Source organism: Syngnathus leptorhynchus, chromosome 2 (genome assembly GCF_054491065.1).
Source record: "Syngnathus leptorhynchus isolate UIUO chromosome 2, UIUO_Slep, whole genome shotgun sequence".
NCBI lineage: Eukaryota > Metazoa > Chordata > Actinopteri > Syngnathiformes > Syngnathidae > Syngnathus > Syngnathus leptorhynchus.
Genome location: NC_141196.1, coordinates 925,979 through 948,311, shown reverse-complemented (window position 1 = coordinate 948,311; position 22,333 = coordinate 925,979). Strand labels below are relative to the sequence as shown.

Sequence of the window (22,333 nt, the reverse complement as noted above, 5' to 3'; positions counted from 1 at the left end):
TTTCCACTGGGGAAATTGGCTAGCAGGGAAATCCACAAGTATGCAAGGTCCACAGTATTAGGATGAAAATGTATTGCATATAAAAGTTATGACAAATTTTATAACAATAAATAAAATAAATTATAACCTGCATAATTGTCATGTACTGGACCTCAGTGAAGATAAGTAAGAGTCGAATCGGTATTTCTATTTCTTAAATACGTATTTGCACGTCTTTCTACTTATGAAAGCACTTTTGGCTCAGCTTATTTTTTTCAATCTCACTCACGCCAAGGTCAGTGAACGCACCACGTTCCACAATACTACGACGAGGTACATCTTGTATTGCGTGAGAGTGGTGGAAAGTAGTCAAGTCGTTCGTTACTGAGGTCAAAAACAAATAAAAATCCCGCGACTTCAATTGTGTTTCTCCGACAGCAATTTTATCATTTCATCAAAGTGACAAGAAAAAGGACTCTTTCGACCACGCGGTCGACTTGTGTGTTCTCCGAGCTCAAAACCACGTCCGTGAACGCACCAGAGTACTACTAGAACATCGTGTGGTGTGTCGAGTTGAGTGACAGTCCCACAGAAGTGGACCGGACGCCGAACCGAGGCAGCGCGTTCGGACGAGCGGATAAACGCATGGCTGAAATGCCTTTCAATTGCCTTCGGAAGTGCTCGCACCAAGTGTGAAAGTTGCGTGAAGAGGACGACGAGAAGGGACGGACGTAAACAAGACTTGCAGAAGGGGTGAGAAGGGGAGGGGGGGCATCTCACATGGCCGAGTGGGGGGAGCCGGGAGATGTTTGAATGAGCTCCGCCAGCTCGCCGCGAGGACACAACGCGTCGCCCAGCTGGGGGTCGCTGGTGGCGGGCCACGCGATGGACGCCCAGGCGGCCGAGCACGGCGAGGACGTGCGTAAGAGCGGCTACCTCCGCAAGCACAAGTCCATGCACCGGCGCTACTTCGTGCTGCGTTCGGGTTCGGAGCGCGGCGCTGCCCGCCTGGAGTACTACGAAAGCGAGAAGAAATTCCGCGGCAAGGCCCCCGTCCCCAAGAAGGCCGTGTTGCTGGAGACCTGCTTCAACATCAACAAGCGGGCCGACTCCAAGAACAAGCACATGATCGTGCTGTACACGCGCGCTGAGAGCTTCGCCGTCGCCGCTGACAACGAAGCCGACCAGGACGACTGGTACCAGGCCATGGTGGACCTGCAGTGCAAAAGTCAGTACGCGCGCGCGCGCATGCACGCACGCACGCACACACACAAGCACGCGTACGCACCCGTGAGGCAAACGTGGCAGGCTGCAGTGACCATTAGAAACGTGCATGCTTGAGGAGTTGTCCCCCCCCCCCCCTTCTTTTAAATGTCCATGCCAGGAAAGCCGCATCACAGATTTTTTAAAAAAAAATTTTTGCAGCGAAAATGGAAGCTTGTTATTTTGTGCATGTGGTTTCTCTCATCTGGGAGAGTTTGGGAACGTTAGGGGGATATTTGCAATTTGTTTATGTCGGAGGATGCCAGCCAGCCCAAGTTGACTTTTTGTTTTCTTCTTCTTTCCTCAAGAAAACAGCATGTCGTTTCTCTCATACAGACACGTGCACAGACTATAGACTCTAGTTTTGCTCGAGCACCAGCCATGTGTATTATTTTTTTTTTTTTTTATCAAACAGATATGACTCGGCAGTATGGCAAAAAAAATCTTTTAAGTGTTTTTCAACTTCTTTTCTCAAAGCATGAAAAACTGTACATTTTCGATAATGGAAAAAATACCATTCACTCTACATTACCAAAAAAAAATGGTGGTTAAAAAAAGATCCTAATTTAAATATGCTCACTGTTGATCAACTTGAAGTTTATGGTTAGTTCTAATCGTGATCGCCATCTGTTTGTGTTGACTTTGAGCAGGGGTGTGTAGACCTTTTAAAGCCAGTCCAGCTTCCTTTCACATCCTCTGTAAATCACCTTATTAAATATTGCTACTGTGCATTTTCTGGATGATGTGAAACATTTGGGCAATGGGTGCCTCTTTTTTTTTTTTTTTTTTTTAATTGGCTGAAGCCCTCACAAACGTGTGCACATATTGCAAAATCTGCTCACGCGCCGATGATCAAGAAGAAGTTCCAACCGACTCTCAGGTTTCCTCCAACTGTGCCCCAAGTAGCCAGAAAGCCGCGCATTCCGCAATTGCGTCTATCGGCCGCCTGTGTAAACACAGCTGGCGAAACGCCGATGGCGGGCGGGCGAGCCAGCCAGCGTGCCCACTCCACAGTCACCTGTTCGACCTTCTTTCGCCTCTCGGGCTCGGTGACGCAATGCGGGCAAACGAGATGACGAGAGTTCAAGGTGCTCCTCACACATGACCTGCTGCTCTGTTACATAAAGAAGCTGATTAGCGGCTCAGCCCGGACACTTTGTCTCGACGTCGTCGTGTTTATGTGCAAGTCGCATTGGGCTAGCATTGAGCACATGTGCGCCGGCCTCCCGTATGGACGCACTTGCTGGTCACCAAATGGATGGAAAATGACTCATTCAAAGCAAAATGGCGGACTTCCTGTTTCACGTGGAAGATGAGTCCTGATTGGCCCCAAAGTGGATTCACGTTTGGCTGGTTTTCGTGCATTTGCAAATGCTCTTTTTGACTCCCACCGAACACTGCGGAGTCCTAAGGGGCCTCTTGGTATGCGGCGCACAGCCGTGGGTACACTGAAGAACTTGTGCCCTACTTGAAAAATTCACAGCTCGCATGCCGACTGGAAGCCAGCCGGGAGGGGCCAAGGCGGCCAAGAGATGCTGCGCTGTTGCGCCCCCGGAGCCGCACCCTGGGCGCCCGCCGTCAGAGGCTCTTTTCAGAGCGGGATTTGTGTGGGCGGTCCTGTTGTGCTGCTGCTGCAGGTGAAATTGCAGCTTTGGATTCAACTTTGAAAGAGTCCGACGCTGCTGGCACTTGAAAGCCTCCACGCTAGTACTCAAAATCACCTCTTGCTCACTGAGCTGATTTTTAAAGCAGATCCAAATCAGAAATGGCCTAATTGTGCACGTCCGCTCTGGCTGGGCTGCCTTTTCTGCGGTACCGGCCTTGGCCACCTGGGGGGCGCTAGACAGACAGACAGACGGCTTCGTGGAGAAGCTCATCAGTACGGCGCTAATTTGCCCTTCGTGGCACTGTTTGTGTTCAAATCGTTGCTAACTTCGAAGTTTCATGATATTGCGGGGACCAAAGTTATTATAGTTAACGAAAACGAACCGAATCAGTCAAACTAAAATTGAAAAGCCTTTCATTGAGAAAAATGGAATCAAATAAAAATTGCTTGTGTAAATGCATATATTTGGAAAAACTAATGCTTAAACGAAACAAAACTCCAAAACAAACAAATGAACTCTAAAATAAATCTGACCGAGCCAATTCAAAAGAAATCCCAAACTAGTCCTGCCTGGTGGGCAAAGTGCCAAGTGATTGTTTTTGAATATTGTGGCCAATTTTTGATTTGGTTGAGCGGATCATGCAACGGCAGCCCGAAGCCACCGGCCAAGTATCCGCTATCACACGAGCTCTCCTAATTACACAAACACCAGCGTGCCGCCGCCGCCGCCGCCGCGCTCGGTGATACGCGGATCGCAGTTATTTATTCAGCTAAGTCCAGTAAGACACTTTTGGACAGCGACTACAGTGTCAGTATTGAGTGCGGCTATTTGTTCAGCTATTAGCAGTCAGTGGAGTGTGTAAAAGCTTAACCTCCATGAAGCGGGGCGGGCGGCGCGACGCGGCTCTCGCCGTTGGCCAGGAAAATTCTCCCCGCGGCTCTGGCACCACCTCAAGAATTGTTGACCTCCATAAAACCAAATAGCAGCGTCCAAATTTGGAGCTGCAGCGCCAGCTATAAAGAAGATGGAAATTGTATCTGCCGCTTCCAGACGCAAGCTGAACGGCCGCGGCCGTCGGCGCCATCAAAGTGTTGCGAGCGGTCTTTGAGGGTTCCCAAAATGGATCTCCACGCATTGGCTCGGCCGCTGCCTTCCCGACGTCGTGACGTCATTGCTACGGTAGCGCCAACCAATTGAGTCATTCTAAATAAATAAAAAATATAAATAGAACTTTCTGATCCTTTCCGAGATGGAGGCGGGCAGAAGTCCAAAGTGGTGAATTTTTGGAGCTTTTTCTCTCTCGACAATATCTAAGGGCAGAAAAAGGCATCGCGCCCATCCAGTCTGTTTTGATATTTCCCGAGGTCGATGTTCACTTTGATGACATTTTTCAGACACGAAGCGGCACCAAGCCTTGTGTGGCTCCTCTTTGGGCCGTCTTTGGATGCCGCTGCCCCGCTCGGGCCAATGAGATCCGCATGGCCCGATTAGGCGCTAAGCCACGCTAAGCGGGCGCTCATCCCCCTAATTAGGCGCTAATTGCTGTCTCGAGTGTCGGCCGCCGGTGGCACACTGCGGCCTTTGTCCCGAAAAAGCCGGCGCAGGAAGTCTTGGGAGTTATTCTTGGCTTGCCGGGCCGTACCAAACTTTCTAGCCGCTAATGCTGTTGGCTAATGCGTGCCTTTGACAACACTCTTATCTTTTTGTCTTTGACCCGAGAGCAAGGGCGGAGCACCTGCGGGGGATGTGGGTGTTTTTGCTTGATAGCGTTCCAGACATTTTACTGTTGTTTACTGTTGAAGACGCTCGTGAGCACCGACGACGCACAGTGGGACCTTGACTTGCAACTTGTGCTGAATGACATGAGAGAAGAGAGCTCGGAACACATTTTGACGACATTTAGCACACACTGTAAGATGGTAAGGAAATCACAAATGGAAAATCCAGTCCAACCCAGATCCTCGGAGCTGTGAGGCAGACTCTGCCGTGTTCCTTGTAGTGGCTCCTTGAAATGGAAGCTTTTACTGTATTGATTATTGTTGGTGGTGCACATTAGCGCTGTGGTTGCAGCGGTCAGGAAGTGGCCCCAAATTGATGATTCCTGGCCCCGCCCCCTCAATTTCCTCACGTGTCCTTTGGGATGCAATTGAATCCATGGGCGTGAATGCGACGCCTCCATTTTTGTATTTTTACTTTTTCTTCTGCAGCAAAGCGCAACTTTAAAAATGGAGTGGTTTTTAAAAGGAGGTGACATGAAATATTCACTCGCTTGGCACGATTGGATCACTTGAATTGCTGCGTCCACCCCCCAAGAAAAAGAAAGATTTTTGACATTGGATGAATTGTTCATCTCATTTCAATGACCTGATCCTATTTTGTTGTGACCGTTTTTGTTTTTTGTTTTTTATTCAAGCTGCTGTGTTCAAGAATGCGAGAACATTGTGTTCCCTCCCAGTGGCCGCGTTTACTAGCTCAACAGCAGGCTAACCCAGCTCGCGCCAGTAGTTTGAGGTTCCCTTGCTGTTTCTTTTTTGTGTGTGTGGGTCCCATCCTTAAATGCCTCCTTTGCTGGCTGGCTGGCTGGCTGGCTGGCTGGCTGGATAACTGGGAACACATGCGAGCCGAGCTGAGCTGAGCTGAGCCTTTGGCAGACGGCGGCGGCGAAGCGTCGTGTTCTCGGATGGAGGAGTTACGCTGTGGCCTGCCTGAGGAAGTTTGAAATGAGGGAAGGGGCCACACGGAACGGCCCCTGGAAGAGTACAAAGCCTCAATTGAGGGTGGGCGGGGGAAGAGGGGGGAAAGAAAAAAGAAAAGAAAAACACTCTTTGCGGTGTGGAAAAGCATCTCGCTTCGCCACGCCACGCCACGGCGTGCTAAGGCGATGAGGTCACCCCTTGGAAATGCGAGGAGCTCTTCGCGTTGATTTACAGGGTGCCGGCTCCCCGGAAAAAGATTCCATCATGCCATAAATTGGAATCGTCTCGGACGAGACTGAGCAAAAATGAATTGAGTCGTAACCTAATTGTGGCAATGTCGACACTTTTTTTTTCTGCTTGCTTTTGTGGTTTGAACGGCGGCACGTTGTACATCAAGTGCCACCAGGAAAAAATTAAAAAATAAAACTCCCAAGTCGTCAAATCATTTCAGCCGCTAAATACGAGCTGATCCCTCGCTACTTCGCGTGTCGTTTATCGCGGCTTCACTACATCGCGGATTTTTTCCCCCCAAAATTACAAAAAAACATTTAAAAGTCCAAATAAAACTTCTAAATTGAGGAAACATGTGTCTAACCTTTAGGACAATGTAGTATTGCTCCAAATGTTGCTTTTCATTCCTTTAGAAGTGTTAGCACGATCGCGAATTAGCATCTTTCCGCTAACTGGTTAGCCTGCCCAGTACTTCTTGTTGGTGACCGTACTTTGCGGATTCCACTTTTCGCGGGTGGTTTTTGGAATCAATTATCCGCCATAAACAAGGGATTACTGTATTCGAGTCTGTCTTGCTCTCTCCTCCCCTCATTCCAAGACACACTTTGAGAATGTCTTGACTGAAGGTAACCAAATGAGACGGAGCCTAATGTTGTGGCAGGTGGCTGTCGGCAAAGGCCTTGGAAACCTCGGTGGCGTTTGGCGTGCTCCCTCGCCTCGCCGTAGGTTTCCCGCCCGCAGCCTTTCTGCCTGCCGGCTGCGTGAAAAATGGAGCAAGGCAAGGCGCCCCCCCGGAGAGAGGAAAGGCAGAGGTGCTCCATAATTCATCTTGCTCCAACCAGAATCAATTCTGGCTTTACGTAACCAAGAGAGGACTCTGCTCTGACAGACGCAACTGCACTTTAAGCTTTTGGAGATATAAGCCTCCCAATGTGTCAGTGTGTAAAGTAGTCCAGAATGATTTAAAAATAATAATAATAATCTCGTTGCGACCTCGCTCCTTGCTGTTGCAATGGACTCTTTGATATCATTTTTTCAATTTCCATATATTTTGTAAATCTCTGGCCTTATCACGACAACTTTTCATGTTTCATAATGTACAACATCCATATGTAGGGAAAAAAATCTGTTTGTTTTTGTTTTCAAAATGGCTGCTTTTGCGATTTGAAAATTGCATTCTATTGAAATTTTGATTTGAGTTCAATGAATTGATCAGCGCTTTTGGGGTTTTGACCCCGAGTGGCCTTGATGGAAATATCTGTGTCGGTTTGTGTGCACGCGTGTGTGTATCGAGTTTAAGGCTGTGTCCTTCTCCAAACAAACAACACTCTTTGCGTGTGGCCTCACGAAATGAAAACCACGCTAAACCCAAATTAGCACTTTGACGTAGCATTCGAAATGGTTTTGTCCCCACACGTTTTGTTTTTATAGTCGCTCTCTTTTCGCAATCTTCCCATGGTCGTCTTTAGAAAAAGAAATCCCCTCCCATCAACTGCTTCTTCCTGTTGTAAATCTTAACGGAGGAGCTGTGTGAGAAGCACAAAAGAACCACGCGTGGCCTTGAGTGAGTCATCTCCCGCAGACGCAGTGTGGCGTTGGCTGCCTTGGTGCGAGCGGCCGCAGCATCTATTCCAGCTTCCCTTTCAACTTCTAAATGCTCCTGTGTCTTTTTGACGGAGCCAGACATCCCATCAGCAAAACTACCGACGGTGACACGGGCTGTGCGTCCAAAATCCGTCATTGGGCCACGTGCCGACGTAAATGTACTGAGCCAGTTAGAACCCAAAACATGTTCTTTCTAATCATCTTTTTTAGCTTTTTTTATTGTCCACCCACTGAGAAACCCGATGTGGTTTCATCTGTTTTAAATTCCTACGTTCGAGTGTTTGTTTTGAGGAGGTCCGTTTGCATATGTCGGGCAACACACACACACACACACACACGCATGCAAGGTATTTATTTATTTCTCTTTTAATCAACAGATGTGCGTGCGGCGGTCCCTTTCGATCAAACCCAGAAAGTCGATGTCGAAAGTAGATATTTCAAGACGTCATCAAGAGCTTTCGCTTTAATAATGGCCACTTTGTGAGAACTTGCAAAAGATGAATGGGCTGCCGGTGCTAATGAGACGGCCGATTTTATGAGTTGACAAAGTGGGCGGAGCCTTTTCAATCTTCCCCTCAATGGTTTTAAGACATTCCCAGAGCTTTTTTTTTTTTCTTGGCACATTCCATTATTGTCAGTTTACTTTGGTCCTCACAGAAGTGCTCATCATTGTTGGCGTCAGCGGTCGAGTCTTTCCACGGCGGTATGCGCGCTTGTGTTTGCACGTCAGCTCGTATGTGTGCGGTTGACAAACCAGACCCCCATGTATGAAGCCCGCAGGTTCAGAGCCGGTCACACAAGCTGGTGCATGCTCGCTTTTCACTCTTATCTGCTTGAAAATCAAAAAAAAAAAAAAAAACGGCGTCTGAAACAAAGCCTGGTAAATAGTGGCGCTGTTGGTATCGCTAGCGCTAAATCGCTTCCCACGGTTCAAGCTAACAAAGCCCGCATTTCTGTCCTGTGCTCGTTAGGTAAGAACCCCTCTGACAAAGGTGCTGCCGGGGACTACGGCGTCCCCAACCCTGGGCCGGCCTTTAAAGAGGTGTGGCAGGTGAAAGTGTGGCCCAAAGGTCTGGGTCAGGCCAAAAACCTGGTGGGCATCTACCGCCTCTGCCTGACGGACAAAACCATCAACTTCGTCAAGCTCAACTCCGATGCCGCCGCTGTGGTACTGCAGCTCATGAACGTCCGGCGCTGCGGGCATTCGGAAAATTTCTTCTTCGTCGAGGTTGGCCGCTCGGCTGTGACGGGCCCCGGCGAGTTCTGGATGCAGGTTAGTCTCTAATCTCCTTCATCCCTATCATCTAAAAAAAAAAAAATCAAAAAAATCAAACCTTATCAAGTGAACCCACAATTGCTGAAATTGACTGTCAACCTGACACCAAACGCAAGAGACTGATTTAAACACGAAGCAATTTTGCCTACCAAAGTCCACGAACCAACATTTACAGTAATCTGAAAAGCCAGCCATAGATTTAGGCGAATGTAAATGAGCGTAGATGTTCTGGTAAATACAAACCTTCAAAAAAAACACTACAATAACACCAATGGTGCAGCAACACAGACAGACAGATAAAGCGTGTCATCACAATATCAGCACGTTTCAGGGTAGCATGTTGCTGCACATTGAGAACCGCAAAAATGTGACGTGGTATGCGGTGTTTGTGTTTTGTCCAAATGTGTAGGTGGATGATTCGGTGGTTGCCCAGAACATGCATGAAACGTTGCTGGAGGCGATGAAGGCGCTCAGTGAGGAGTTTCGCCAGCGAAGTAAATCTCAGTCAAACTCCGGTCCAGGAGGAGGTGCGACCGCCTCCAACCCCATCAGCGTTCCCACACGCCGTCACCACTCCAACCCTCCGCCCAGCCAGGTGGGCTTCACCCGTCGACCCCGAACCGAGCCTCCCGGCGGAGGAGCTAACGGCGGGACGGGGGTTACCAGCTCCAGCGCTTCGCCTACCCCTCGACACAGCTTTCCCAGGTCTCGCGCTGCCAGTGACGGGAGCAAAGTGGAGGAGGGCCTAACGGGAGTTCCCAGCTCCAGTCCCTCGGCCAACGGTTCTTGCTCCAACACGCCGATCCTCAGGTCAAAGTCGACTCGCTCGGCCCCCACCTCCACCTCGAAAACACCTCTCGGTCTGATGCGCTCCATTTCCACACCGGCACCCTCCCCGGCCCCAAGCTTGTCCTCCAGCTCTGGGCACGGATCGGAATTTGGGGGCATCGCGTCTTGTGCCGGTCCCGGGGCGGGCTCTGGTCCCTACAGTCGTGTCCCCATTCATTGCGCCTCTGTCTCAGGTTCACCCAGCGACTACGGCTCCTCAGACGAATACGGCTCCAGTCCTGGAGAACAGACGCTCCTGGTCTCCCCCAGCCTGCCCGGAAGTTCGGTCGGCAGCGTTGGCAGCCAGTCCCTTGGCGAGGACGGAGCCAATTACATTTTAATGGGCCAGCATAGCGGGAGCAATAGCGGCGTGACGTCGGGCTCCTTGCCAGCACCCGGAGCGCCGGTCTGCGGCTCCCAAGGCCAGACGAGGAGAGTGCTGCGTCGATCCTTTAGCCGGGAATGCGAAGCGGAACGTAGGTTGCTGAGCAAGCGTGCCTCCTTACCTCCTATGGCCTTGGAGAGGCTGATCCCGTGCCAGCACAGAGGCGAGGAGCCGGCAGACGAAGACTCGGCCGACTATGCAATCATGTCAAGGAGCACCAGCCGCGAGTCGTTTTCATCCACGTCCTCCGCTACGCAGAGGGAATTCCTCTTGGGTACTGGGTCGGGAGGGGACGGAGGAGGTTACTTGGATGTGGCAGGAGAGTTCAAAGGTGAAACAGGCGCGGGATCAGGTGGTGGTGGTGTCGACGTGGGAGTGGATAATGGCTACATGTCCATGCTGCCCGGAGTTACTCAGTCTCCGGTGTCCCTTTCCCAGTCACTGGCTGTTTCCGTCCCAGACTCGGATGCTAAAGCCCCCGATGATTACATGGCCATGACCCCGAACAGTAGCGTGTCCCCACCGCAGCAGATCCGAGCACCGCCCACCTCTGACGGCTACATGATCATGTCTCCCAATAGCAGCTGCTCGCCCGATCAACGCGGCGGTCTCTCGTCGGGGGCTTGGCTGGGCAGCGGCAGTGCCGACAGCAGGGCGGGTAGCGACTACATGAACATGTCGCCTATCAGCGCTCGCTCCGTAGGCGGTAGCCCCCCTCCCTCAGAACGCAGTCACTCGGAGACCTGTCCTCAACAGCAAGTCCCCAAAATGGTCTACTCTTACTATTCCCTCCCCCGGTCGTACAAACACAACGCCTCTTCTAGACACTTTGACGACGGACCGGGACGTGGCAGACGTCCCAACGGGAGCGGCAGTAGGGGAGGTCGGCCCGTAGGCGGGCGTCAGGAGACAACGGCCGTCGGCGGTTCAATGGCGGGACGGCACCTGTCGCTTTCCTCTTCCTCGTACTCGTCCAGCTCGGCCAGCAGCGAGAGCCTCGGCGAAAGTGAGGAAAGAGCAGCGAGCTCCGTCGGCGGGAGGTCCAAAGATGGAACTAAGCTCCAACAGCGACGGGGCTCCGGCGGCGGCTTGCCAAAACACGGTATCCACTCTCGAAGCAGACCCGTGAGCTTGTTTGTTGACGTATCCAAGGCCAACACGCTTCCCAGGGTCCGTGAGAACCCCTTGCCCCCGGAACCTAAGAGTCCCGGCGAGTACGTCAGTATCGAGTTTAAGGGGGAGAACAGCAACCCGCCCGGGGTTGCGGGAGGGCGTGGCCGGGGCCTCAGGCATGGCTCCTCGAACCCTCATGGTACAAACCACCAGCATCCTCAACACAGACCTGTGTCTTGCCTTGGCAATTTTATCCCCGTCTCCCGCAGCCCGTCTGCCCCCATCACTCCCCCGGCTGCTTCGGAATATGTCAACATGGACCTAGGTCCTTCTCCTTCGCCCTCACCCCATACCCCGCTGGTTTTTCCTCCTTTCCACACGCCTCCAACGCTGGCTCTGGCTTCCAAAGTCCCCGATAGCGAATCGAGCGGCCCTGGTGAAGAGGCGGTAGCCGTTGCCGATGCGCCGCTGAGGAAAATCCGAGAGATCGTCCCAGAGTCGGAGTCCCCCACATCGTGCGGGGACTACACGGTCATGGCTTTCAGTCTGAATAACAGTACTGCTCCGAGATCCAGTGTCTCACCCAAAGCTCCTTCCCCGTCTAGGACTGAACTCTCGGTCGCATCGCGGGGTCTAGACTTTGCTCTAGCCAAGTCGGGGCCCAATCCGGATCACGGAGCCAAAGTTATCCGCGCTGACCCCCAGGGACGCAGACGACATTGCTCTGAAAGCTTCCTGGCCTCGTCTTCCCTCTCCACTTCTGGTTCGACCCCCTCTTCGTCCACATCGTCACTCTTCACGGAACAGGCCGGGACCCGTCGGCAGGGTTTCGAAAGCACACCGTGGCGCAATTGTGCCGTCCCGGATGGCCCCGCTCCGTCACCCTTCCCTGGACAGCAGCAGCCCGTTGCCGCTCAAACACCCGGCGCAGAGCAAGGCCTCAACTACATAGACTTGGACTTGGCCAACAAGGAGAGTCCCCATTTAGGCCTGGACGGACTGCCGGGGAGCCAGGCGTCGGTGCGCCTCTTTTCGGCGCTGGGTGCGAGTCCTGCGGTCGGAGGAGGGGCCGCCGCCGTCGGCAACAGCAGCGGCAGCAGCAGCTCCAGCGCGGCCAACACCTACGCCAGCATTGACTTCTACAAGTCTGAGGAGCTTCGGACGCATCAGAACCCAAGCAAGGAGGGAACAGGTAACCTGAGGTTTCTTAAATACCTTTTTGTCTTCTGAAATGTTGGAAGACCGCTTTTCCTTTTTTTAAAGTTGAAGGGGCGCAGCTTTACTCTGGTTCTATACCTAATACAATGGCCTATGCTTCCGCTCGGCTTGAGCCATTGTTTCCTGGTCGCAAACATCTCACTGCCGCACCGTTTCCAGACAAAGGACGCATTCAGACTCGCCATCCAAGCGTCCCACTCAGAGTTGAACCAGTGGTCCTGTAGTGTGACATGAACCTTCCCTCAGGATTTTGTTTTTCTGGCCACTTTCAGGTTAGCTCCACGCGTGCTTTCTCCGCCTTTGCTAGAAAAAGTCGATCCGATGCGTTAGCTCGATACATTCCAAAGCGGAAGCATTCGGTTTGATTTGATCCACTCCTCTTTTAAATCCAAGCCAATTCTCTTTGCTCCTCTCCTCATCCATTCCTGTCATTTCAAAGAATTTGCGCATATACTGTAATGAATGCTCTTCACATCCCAAGAATGTTCCTTCAGGGGGGAAACCACCGCAGCTAAACAAGGCCTCAAACCCTGGGAGATGTTTCCCCCAACCTCCTCCAATAGCCAAACATTCTTTTTGGCCACTGTCTGCACTGTTAGGAACTCGGCGCCTACAGCCTTAGCAGATAGAGAAGCCTTTAAATTGCCGGGCGGATTTATGTGCATCGCTAAAACACTGAAGCGTTCCACAGTGAGGCTCTTGTGACTCGCGGTTTGCCGAGCCTCGCGGTTGGCTTCCAATTTGAATTGCGTCCTCGCACGCGTCGGCCGGTCGTACCTTGAGCGGAATGGTGGGGGTGGCGAGCGAGCGAGCGAGCGCGCCCTTTCAGACCGCACAGGTCTTGAAATGGAAATACTTGCAGCGGGGGAGAATGTGACACATTGACTGTGAATGTGAGACGGGGCCACGGGTTCAGTCGCACCGTCTCGCAAATGCCTTTGGACCGCACTCCGACTCTTTCATCTGCGTAGCCCCCTCCTACCCCCCCCCCCCCCATGCCAATAAATGACCCTTTTGTTGGAGTCTTGGGGATCTCCCAAATGGCCTTACAGTCCCAGATTGCTTTCCTGATGTTCGCTACTTTGTATTATTCTCAACGTGGCTTTGGTTTTGTGGATGGATTTTCAAAAATAATCATAGTTTGCCCACCTTGAAGTCCCCGAGCCCTCCCACGACATCCTTTAAAGGCGATTTTCTAATCTCATTGGTCCGGCACAACGGACGGGGGGGATGACGTCAATGAGCCAGGAGCCATCATAAACAAAGAATAAATGTTTAGAATGGCGGCGTTATCTCGGTCGTCGTGTGTTTTTAAATGTCATCTCTGCTGTGATGACGGGGATCTTATCTGGAAACAAAGTGTGATTATCGCAGCTCCCAAATCCACATTGGCTGTTCATATTGACGGTGGCCACCAAATGAGCCAATTGACTCGAAATAATTGCTGCGTGGTACCGTTCCCCAAAAATCACGTCCATAGTCAAAGCAAATTTGATCCAAATGTTAAATGGAGCGCACTTTTGACACTGTATCTCGATCGTATGTTTACAAAGCCATATTCACGTCTATCAGTCAAACGTGTCGGAGTGAAGCGCACCCCTGCCTGTTGAAAAGCTTTACATTCTTAAATCTCCAGGACTGTGCCCTGGCCGGCGGCGCAACAAAGGAATCTTTTTTTTCTTTTCTGTTTGGTCCTGTATGGAACATCTAGCTTGCTACTAACCTCATCTTTTGCCTCTCAAAGTTTAAAAACTCCCTTTTCGTTTGTTGCTAGCATAGCATGAATTGACCAACAGCTAGTGCTTAGCTAGCGCTAAGCTATTTTGCCTCTCAAAGTTTTAAAGCTCCCTTTTCGTTTGTTGCTAGCATAGGATTAGTCGACCAACAGCTAGTGCTTAGCTTGGGCTAAGCTATTTTGCCTTGAAAAACCAACAGCCGAGACGCTAGCCCACGGCTAGGCAAGCTCGCCATACCGATGATGGTTCGAATCAGGTGTCTTAAGGAGAGAAACGTCTCACACAGGAGTTGCCTACTCCCGCAGCCGCCCGTCAAATATTTTTGATGCTAGGATGGCGTTAGCTAACCAAATATTTTCTCAGCTACTTCTGAGCGTGTGCTCAACTGAGACGGAACGTGCCGTCCAAATGTTTCTCTGTGATGATCCGCTCTGATTCAAATGGGAAAATTTGGATTTGTTTTCATTCCGATTATGCAACCAATTTGACACAATATGTGATTGTGTCCCCAACAACGATCAACTGGAGCCCGACCGATAAGGATTTTGGTCTCGTTCCTTCGCGATCTCCTCCGGCGAAAGCACGAGATGGAATTTTACTCTCCGCCTTTCGGATATTTGCCGTCGTAACCATCTGGAGGGCGTACGCGCACACTCGCACTACTTTGCGGTCCAAATCTTGAATGAAGCCGTTTGCGCATAATCGGATCAACTTCTACGATCACCTCTGTCTTAAATGAGCAGAGTACACAGAGGCAGGTCTGTCGGCGCTGCTAATTGGACTAATTGAGGACATCATTTGCGCAGTGCACTGAATGAACCAACCATTGAAAGTGGCTGGATTCATGCAAGCACATTTTTCTGTAGGCGGGGCCCTTGAAAACACACACACACACAGACACACACACACACACACAGAGTGCGTTTATTGGCTAGTTTATGATGACAGGTGTGTCCCCCCGGCTGTGGAATCCAGGTCAGGCTAAGGCTGCGTTATGTAAATGGAAACCACGTGAAAGGTACATGATCCTCGCCCCTCAGAGGGCTTGACATGTCTTTAAACCCGCTAGGGCCAATATAGCATCGCACGGCTAACTCCTACTCGATCACTGTAATCGACCATAGTATCCCAACTAGAAGGAGGCGGGGCTACAATATTGGTGTCCTAGTAGCACATTCACTGTTTTATGTAAGCCAATTTTTAATCTCATGTTGTTTCTCCATTTCAAATGGACCTCAATTGTCTGTGACGTTTTGCAGCCGCTATTTGTATCCAAGTTCATTTTTGTATTTTAAGATAAGCCTGTCTGAGTAGGAGGTCAGATAAGTTGGCTAAAGTCAAGGAAATTGAGCCAGCTCAATTCTCGGACTGAATTTCTTTGGCTGGGAATCCAGCGCTGAAGGTTGCGTGTGTGTGTGTGTGTGTGTGTGTGTGTGTGTGTGTGTGTGTGTGTGTGTGTGTGTGTGTGTGTGTGTGTGTGTGTGTGTGTGTGTGTGTGTGTGCGTGTATTCATCTCCGCGGCAAAAAGGGATTTTTCTTTCTTTCTTTCTTTGAAATAATGAGGTCACGGCAATATCAGTCCGATGAGGCCAATCTAAGACTGCCGGATCGCAAACACAGCGACACTTTGGAATCAATGAACAAGCTGAACGCACACAATTAAGTATTTTCAAGGAAAAATAGTTTACAAATAGGCGGTCGGAACCGGCCTGCCCAGGCACGTTTGAGGCCCGGTGTTTTTTTAATTTTTTTTTTTTATTTTGGGGGTTTTGCTATTATTGACATATGTTTAAACATGTGCATTTAAACACACACACACACACACACACGCCTTTGTGAAAGCTGCGTTGTGGGACCTGGTTGGGGCTTTTCCGGTATTTACCAAGAAGGTGTCCGCTGGATTTGGATTGCTGCATAAAATAATGGATGCAAGTGGAGTGGAAAATTTGGCACGCCCAAGCGCAAATGTTGATTTTACTTACGGATTGTGTTTTCATTAATATTGGACTAAGGTTGAACTTTGCCCCTCTATAAATCTTGGCCCGCTTTTGTAAGCCTTGATACGAGGCTTGGATGCCCAATATGTTTCTTTTCTGCCAATTTGTATTGTTTGTGTCAAAAGGAGCTCTTTTTTTTTTTCCTTCATGCATCATCGATCGTCAAGCACTTGAGAAGGTCGTTGTGACTTTTTTGGGAGAGAAAAAAACAGTCTGTGTTTCTGCTGACTGAAGAAAAAAAGCGGGCATCACGGAGTTGCTTTTTATTTCATTTGGACTTTTATTTTTTTTAATTCAGTGAGTTTCAATGTGTTTATTAGTTTTTTAATACAAAGAGTGTTTATAGAGTGCAAGATGAATAAAAAATAACTAATTGTTCGATATGAACGCACAGCAAAGGCCAAAAAAGTCACTTAAGATGAACCCCAAGTTTTGGGGTTGGTTTCTGTTCGCTAAATTTGGCAAGCGTACAGAACTAGTTCAACTCGTTTATTCTCAACATTCGATTTGTGCATTGTTTTGATCACTTTGTTCCTTTTCCAAAGAAGTTCTTTTGTCAAACTCCAGCATATGGGCTTCCTTTTTCTTTTGCTTTCACGACGACTCCAAAACACACTCGTGAGAAGAGTCCTTTGATTTGTGCGTGCATTTTTGTGTGCATATGTGTGAGCGTGACGATTGATTGGAGACAGTGCGAGAGTGCCTGCGTGTGCCCAGCATGGCGTGTTGCCAGCTCCCTTGGTCAATCTGATCTTGTCCACAGAGTGTGGATTGTGTGCACCAACCCACTGGAGGTGACTGAGTGCATAGAAGGAGAAGGGTGGGGGGGGGTGGCGGTGTTCCCGGGATCTTGTCACACACTCATTTGGTCAGCCCACCCTTGTTTCCTCTTTTCGCGAGTGTCACGTCACACATCTTGGCCTGCACGTCTGAGACGTGCCGCGCCGCTAACCGGGTCTGTCCGTAAAGAGCTTATCCCCGGTGAGCGCTAATCTGATTAGCGTCTGGCTAACGAGCCGGCTCTCATTCGAGGACCGGGTCTGACTTTAATAGTGTTTGTTTATGTGCGAGTCGCCGAGAGTATTTGGCGCGTCAGGTGGAGCCGCCAGAGCGTACGTCACCGGGCCGCTTAGCTCGCGTGCCGCCAACAAGGTTTTGCAAGTGGTGATTCCTAATCGCTGTGTTGTAAAAGGAGCGTCACGTGACCTCCAAACTTAACGAGCGTTTGCCTAAATTAGCCCCAAACACGCAAACGGTTGGCGTTCTGTTTGTTTCGAGTTTAGCGTGGCCGAGGCTCTTTCGGATGAGTTGTCAACGTTTATCCTTGTCCTCCTCCAAGGACAAGAGCGAGAGGCCGACCTTACGTAAGTGGAGAGTGCAGATGGACGCGAAAGGAGGCCAGCCAGCCAGCCAGCCGGCCAGCCGGCCGACGTGTTTGCTCATGGTTGCCGCTAAAGCCCTTGTTAAGCTTCTGGAGCGGCCGGCTCACCTCCGCGTCACCTTGGCGTCAGCAACGCCCGCCGTCCGTCCAATAACGATAACTGCTTCCTTTTCCTTCATTGCCCACTTTGATCGAGGCACTCAGTGTGCAAGTGTGTGTGTGTGTGTGTGTGTGAGCCTTTATAAGGGAAAGTGTGTGCGCGTGTGTGCGCCCATATCTTCTTTTTACGAGCCATATGTTACGGCGTGGGCCTGCTAGTTTGCGTCGGGCTCCCGTTAAGGTAAAAGTTTCCCTTTTTGTTTTAGGACTGGCATTGGATCGGCCCGGCGTCTTTCTCAGGTTGTTGTCCATCGCAGCATCCCAGCACAGCCTTCCAATTTTGTGAAGAGCAGAGGGAGGCGCGCAAACGTACGCTCTCGCTGGGCTTATTCGCCACAAAACGCAGGAAGTGGACCTTGCCAACGCTTGCTACTCAATCAACGTGCTTGACGTTTGCCTTTAAGAACTTGCTTTGTATTCACAAGCGCTCGAGCTGCATGTGTGCCAGGTGGTGACATTTTCTTCTGTGTTGGGTCTGGCAGATTGCAGAATAATCACGTCGCCCTTGCGGAGCGCACACCGGGCCGGGCCGGGCCGGGCCGTGCCGGGCCGGGCCGTGCGTCACGGCGCTGACGTCGCCCACCCAATGCTGCATATGTGAGCCATTAGCGGGGGGCTTTCATGTCTGGTTTGTGTGTCTGTTTCATGTCTAGTCATGTACAGCTATGACCTCAGCCCGCCACAACCAACCACACACATGCACGCTCATTTCCTAAAAGGTCTCACAATGTGTGCAACCGTTTCTTTGTTCCCGGCAATTTGCATGCACGCAGGAACAAGCCCCGCCCACTATGCCCCCGGGATCCAACTATTTGAAAACAAGATCTGAAAGCCAGTCCATTTTGGAAGCGCGTACAGAGAGAGGCGGGCGGGCGGGGCAGCGACGTGTCGATTTTCAGGTTCTCCTCCTGATGTGGAGATTTGCTGCTGGAATTGTGGGGAGGTGTGGCGGGACATATTTGGAATAGGTGCCACGAGGAGGTCATCCTCGGGTGGGGTGGCTTCCGTATTTACATCACAAATGTGGTGAGCGGCGGAAATCCGAGCATTTGGCCAATTTGAAGTCAAACATTGGCTCGAAACAATAACTCCATGATCAAAATTGATCATCGATTTGATTCATTTTCACACCTCAAATGTGAATATCGTTGTTCTCGATGCCAATTGTTAGCCTTTGCATTCGTTAGCATGTAGCTAGCGTTGTTGTAATGGTAGAACCTTTGTCCGATAGCGACTGCTGCTTGTTGTGAGGGGATTTGTCCCACGGGCCCCCCCCCCGAACCCTCCCAATGCCCCCCCCCCACACACTCGGTACTGGCGTAGCTACTGACTTCCTGTCCCCACACATTCCAGCTCCTGGAATGCCCACTCGGTGAAACGAGCGCACAGTGACGTCAGCGCTTTCAATTCTCAGGCCTTTCAAATGGCAAAATTCAACAACGTGCAATTTGCACGCTCAGGTTTTTTCTTTTTTTTTTTTTTGTGGTCTCCCTCTCGTGCGCTTCACATGTTGCTTTGTTACGTAATGGTCGGCGCGGCTTCAAAAGTGATTGACGGCGCCAGGGTGAAAGTGCACGCGGGACTGGTTTTGGCGAGCCCTCTGTTCCGGTCCCCGCCAGCTGCGCGCTGTGTAAAAAATGTTGGAAAATAACTTTGAAGAGCACATGTGCCAAATTCATGTCAGCATTCGTCACGACCTTTACGTTTCCCCCGACTCAACTCCAGTCCTAGAAAATACCCGCCTGCGGCTAATGCTATATGCCAGCTTCATGCTAACGTTAGCTGGAAAACGTCATAGACGAGCGAATGTGAGTTAACGTGGACTTGAAGGTTATTGAGTCGACCCGCAGCCCCAGACTCACTCTCCTCATGACATCACTCAAGAGGAAGCCGGGCCTCTTGAGGCTAATGGTGGCTTCTGTAAGCGTCTGATTTCAACACGCGTGTTGTTACGCACAAAGTTCCTTTCTGAAACGGCACACCAAACGAAAGATTTTTTTTTTTCTCTCTCGAGCACTCATTGATGCAAAGTAGCGATAGCGCTCGTACTTTTCATTTCCACAATAAAAACCAATGTGTCAAACGGCACGGTGTACCTTAAACTAAGGCCGATAGCGTACCGAGTTGAAGGAAGTGAAGAAGATGGCTTTTTTCTTTTTCTTTGACAGAGTGTGAGTCAGTGAATTAACCTCAGGCAGTCTTTCCCTGTGTAATTTAACATGTCTCCCATTGAAGAAGCCTCATCATTATGAGACTAAATATAGTGCGCTCGTGTCTACGGTTCATGTGCATGCAGCTCTGCGTGTCATTGCAGCAAATTAGAGCGCCCCGTTTTTTTTTTTTGGGGGGGGGGGGGCAGGCCGCGCGTGTGTGTGTGTGTGTGTGTGTTGTCTAATTTGCAGGAGCCATCGCGGCTGCCTTTGGGGGCTCGCTGCATCAGGAAGAAGACAAACGAGTAGAGATGGGAGGGCTGTCCTGGATATTTGCCGTCCTCCAACACACCTCATTCAAATGAAGAGGATCATTCTCGGGCTTCTTCAGAACCCATCGTTTGAGTCAGATGTTTGAAAGAGGCAAACGTCTAAAACATGCAGGACAGAAGGCTTCCGGCTGGGACCCGAGCTGGACATCCGTCCATTGGAGGGAACACGATGCTTTCTGGTTTACGTTGTTTTGGCTACTTTTTGCTGGAGGGAGCTTCAACACGTTCGCTAACTTGTCCCGGATTTAAACTTGGTTGACGCGGAAGTCGAGCACAAAAATAGGTTGACCCAAAATTTTGCCCACGCAGTGACGTGCTTAAATCCATTCAATGCAGAACAGATTAGATCGTGTGATTCCTTTGTTGACCAATAGATGGCGACGCACAATTTTGAGACTGTAAATTGAACAAAAGATGAGAACAGGAAGTTGAGTATTTTAGCTCACCCAAGTTTTTGCTCATTATTGAATGTTGCCCTTCTTCTGTCCTGCCGTTGGTTCCTTTTTTTTTTTTTTTTCGTACGACTTTAGGCATGATTATTTGAAGTACATTGTGTTGCTGTATGCGGATCCTTTTTTAACGCGACTGCTCGACTTTGAGCGCTATGCACCCATTGACAGCGGCGTTGACCTGATTGTTAAAACAAACAAGCGTCAGGTGCCTTTATACTCTCCCCCCCCACCCTCTCTGTTTACTCGCAATGTTTACCCTCACTTTACGTAGTTTCGGGTCATCGTGTTCTTCTGGATGAGATATTCCAGTGTTTGTTTAATTTGATATTCCTGATTGCCAAGCAACTCTGTATATACATGTGAAGCTATTTCTTTCTTTCTTTCTTTCTTTCTTTCTTTCTTTCTTTCTTTCTTTCTTTCTAAGGCCACCGGCATGTGCAAACATTTCAAATGACATCACTGCCCAAGTATCACCATCATATATTTAATTTTGTATATGGAGTGTTCTAAGCAAAAACCTTTTGCTTTGTGTGTGTTTGCAGAGTGCTGATGCCAGCGACTTTGGAGGGACAATCTCAAGTCTGTTTGCTTCTTTCGGGGGGGGGGGGATTGGACACGTCCCCGGAGAGAGACTTCCTTTTTTTGCCAAGTGATGTTCTCCAAAAATAGCTTTCATTCCGTGAGTGGGAGCCCCAAAAAAAAAAAAAGATAAGGAATTAAAGTTCTCCCAGGCAAAAAGAGCCACTCAAAAATGAAATAGTACTATTAAGTGTATGGAAAAGAAAATATTTACAGGTCTGGGGAAAAAAAAGTGCCTACTTGAAATATAGACATTATGTTCCCAAGGGTGAGTGAATCTTTTTGGCTTTTTTTTTTTTTTGAAATCATAGCGGAGGATAGCACCTCAAACAATCTTTTCATACGGGGTGAATGAATCATTCTCCCCCTCCTCTTGAAATGTTTTTTTTTTTTAGAGCCATATACACCACGAGTATTTACAAAACGATGTGGGGAAACGCGTAGCAAAAAATGCTGTTGCACCATCCGGCCGACTCAGCACGAGCTGGCCGGCCGCTTGCTGGTAGGCCAAAAATAACACTTGCCTCTCACACACAAGACTCATGTTCATCGAAAGATCTCTTGCACTCTTTTGTGAGTATGAGAGCTACTTTGGTGTGTGTTGTGAGTTTCCAGCGGAATTTTTGTGTGTGAGTTTTGGCTGTGTTAGGAGTTTTTGGAGTGAATGATAATTTTTTTTGTGATTGGGAGATTTTTTGTTGTTGTGTGTGTTGTGTAAGATTTTGTGTGTGTGTGTGTGTGTGTGTGTGTGTCAGGGGGGTTCTGTGTGAGAGGTTTTTGGGCATGTAAAAAGTTTTTGGATAAGTGTTAGTATCGTTTGATGCGTGTCCTTTTTTGGTGTGTGCTGTGTGAATTTGGGAGGTAAATATTTTTGACCTATACGGCACCTCACATTTGGATGAATGCGTTTCCCTCCGTCTATTTTTGCTCTCAGGACAATGAAAAAAAACGTACAGTATGACTCGTGGTGTTGACGGCCACGCTAATGCTAACTCGCTAGCTTTTAGGAAATGTTCTCCAAACTCATTTGTGAATATGCGCATCAGTACTGAAGTGCCTGTCAGTTTTGTCTTATCTGACCTATCACTTCTTGGTCTTCGTCCCATGTCTGTTTTTTGTTTGTTTTTTCGTGCGTGATCTCGTTTTGGATGTATATAAGTCATTTATGGTCGCCCGTAACTCTCGAGTGCTAAAACTGGACAGGAGAGACATAGCCCGCAGCGCTCAACTTTTTTGCTTTGTTTGAAATATCACTGTTTTCTTTTTCCAAGCAAGTGGAAGAAGTGGCCCCTATCTCGCCTCACAGTTCTTGTGACACTTTTGAGATAAAGCTGTTGTTGTGAACA

General features: G+C 49.6%; 1 protein-coding gene across 1 annotated transcript; it reads left to right on the top strand.

Annotated features, from left to right (window-relative positions):
* Positions 1–411: 411 nt before the first annotated feature.
* LOC147059947 (insulin receptor substrate 1-B) lies at positions 412–22,333 on the top strand. The gene is made up of 4 exons (XM_085905127.1): positions 412–1,207; positions 8,353–8,654; positions 9,067–12,175; positions 20,951–22,333. Exons 1-4 carry the CDS (start codon positions 793–795, stop codon positions 20,956–20,958), a joined length of 3,834 nt encoding a protein of 1,277 aa, XP_085761253.1. The 5' UTR covers positions 412–792; the 3' UTR covers positions 20,959–22,333.

Coding starts and splice junctions, on each gene's coding strand:
- LOC147059947 (XM_085905127.1), top strand. CDS start 793: ATGAGCTCCGCCAGCTCGCCGCGAGGACACAACGCGTCGCCCAGCTGG. Junction 1,208..8,352: donor GGTGGACCTGCAGTGCAAAA/GTCAGTACGCGC, acceptor TGTGCTCGTTAG/GTAAGAACCCCTCTGACAAA. Junction 8,655..9,066: donor CCGGCGAGTTCTGGATGCAG/GTTAGTCTCTAA, acceptor CCAAATGTGTAG/GTGGATGATTCGGTGGTTGC.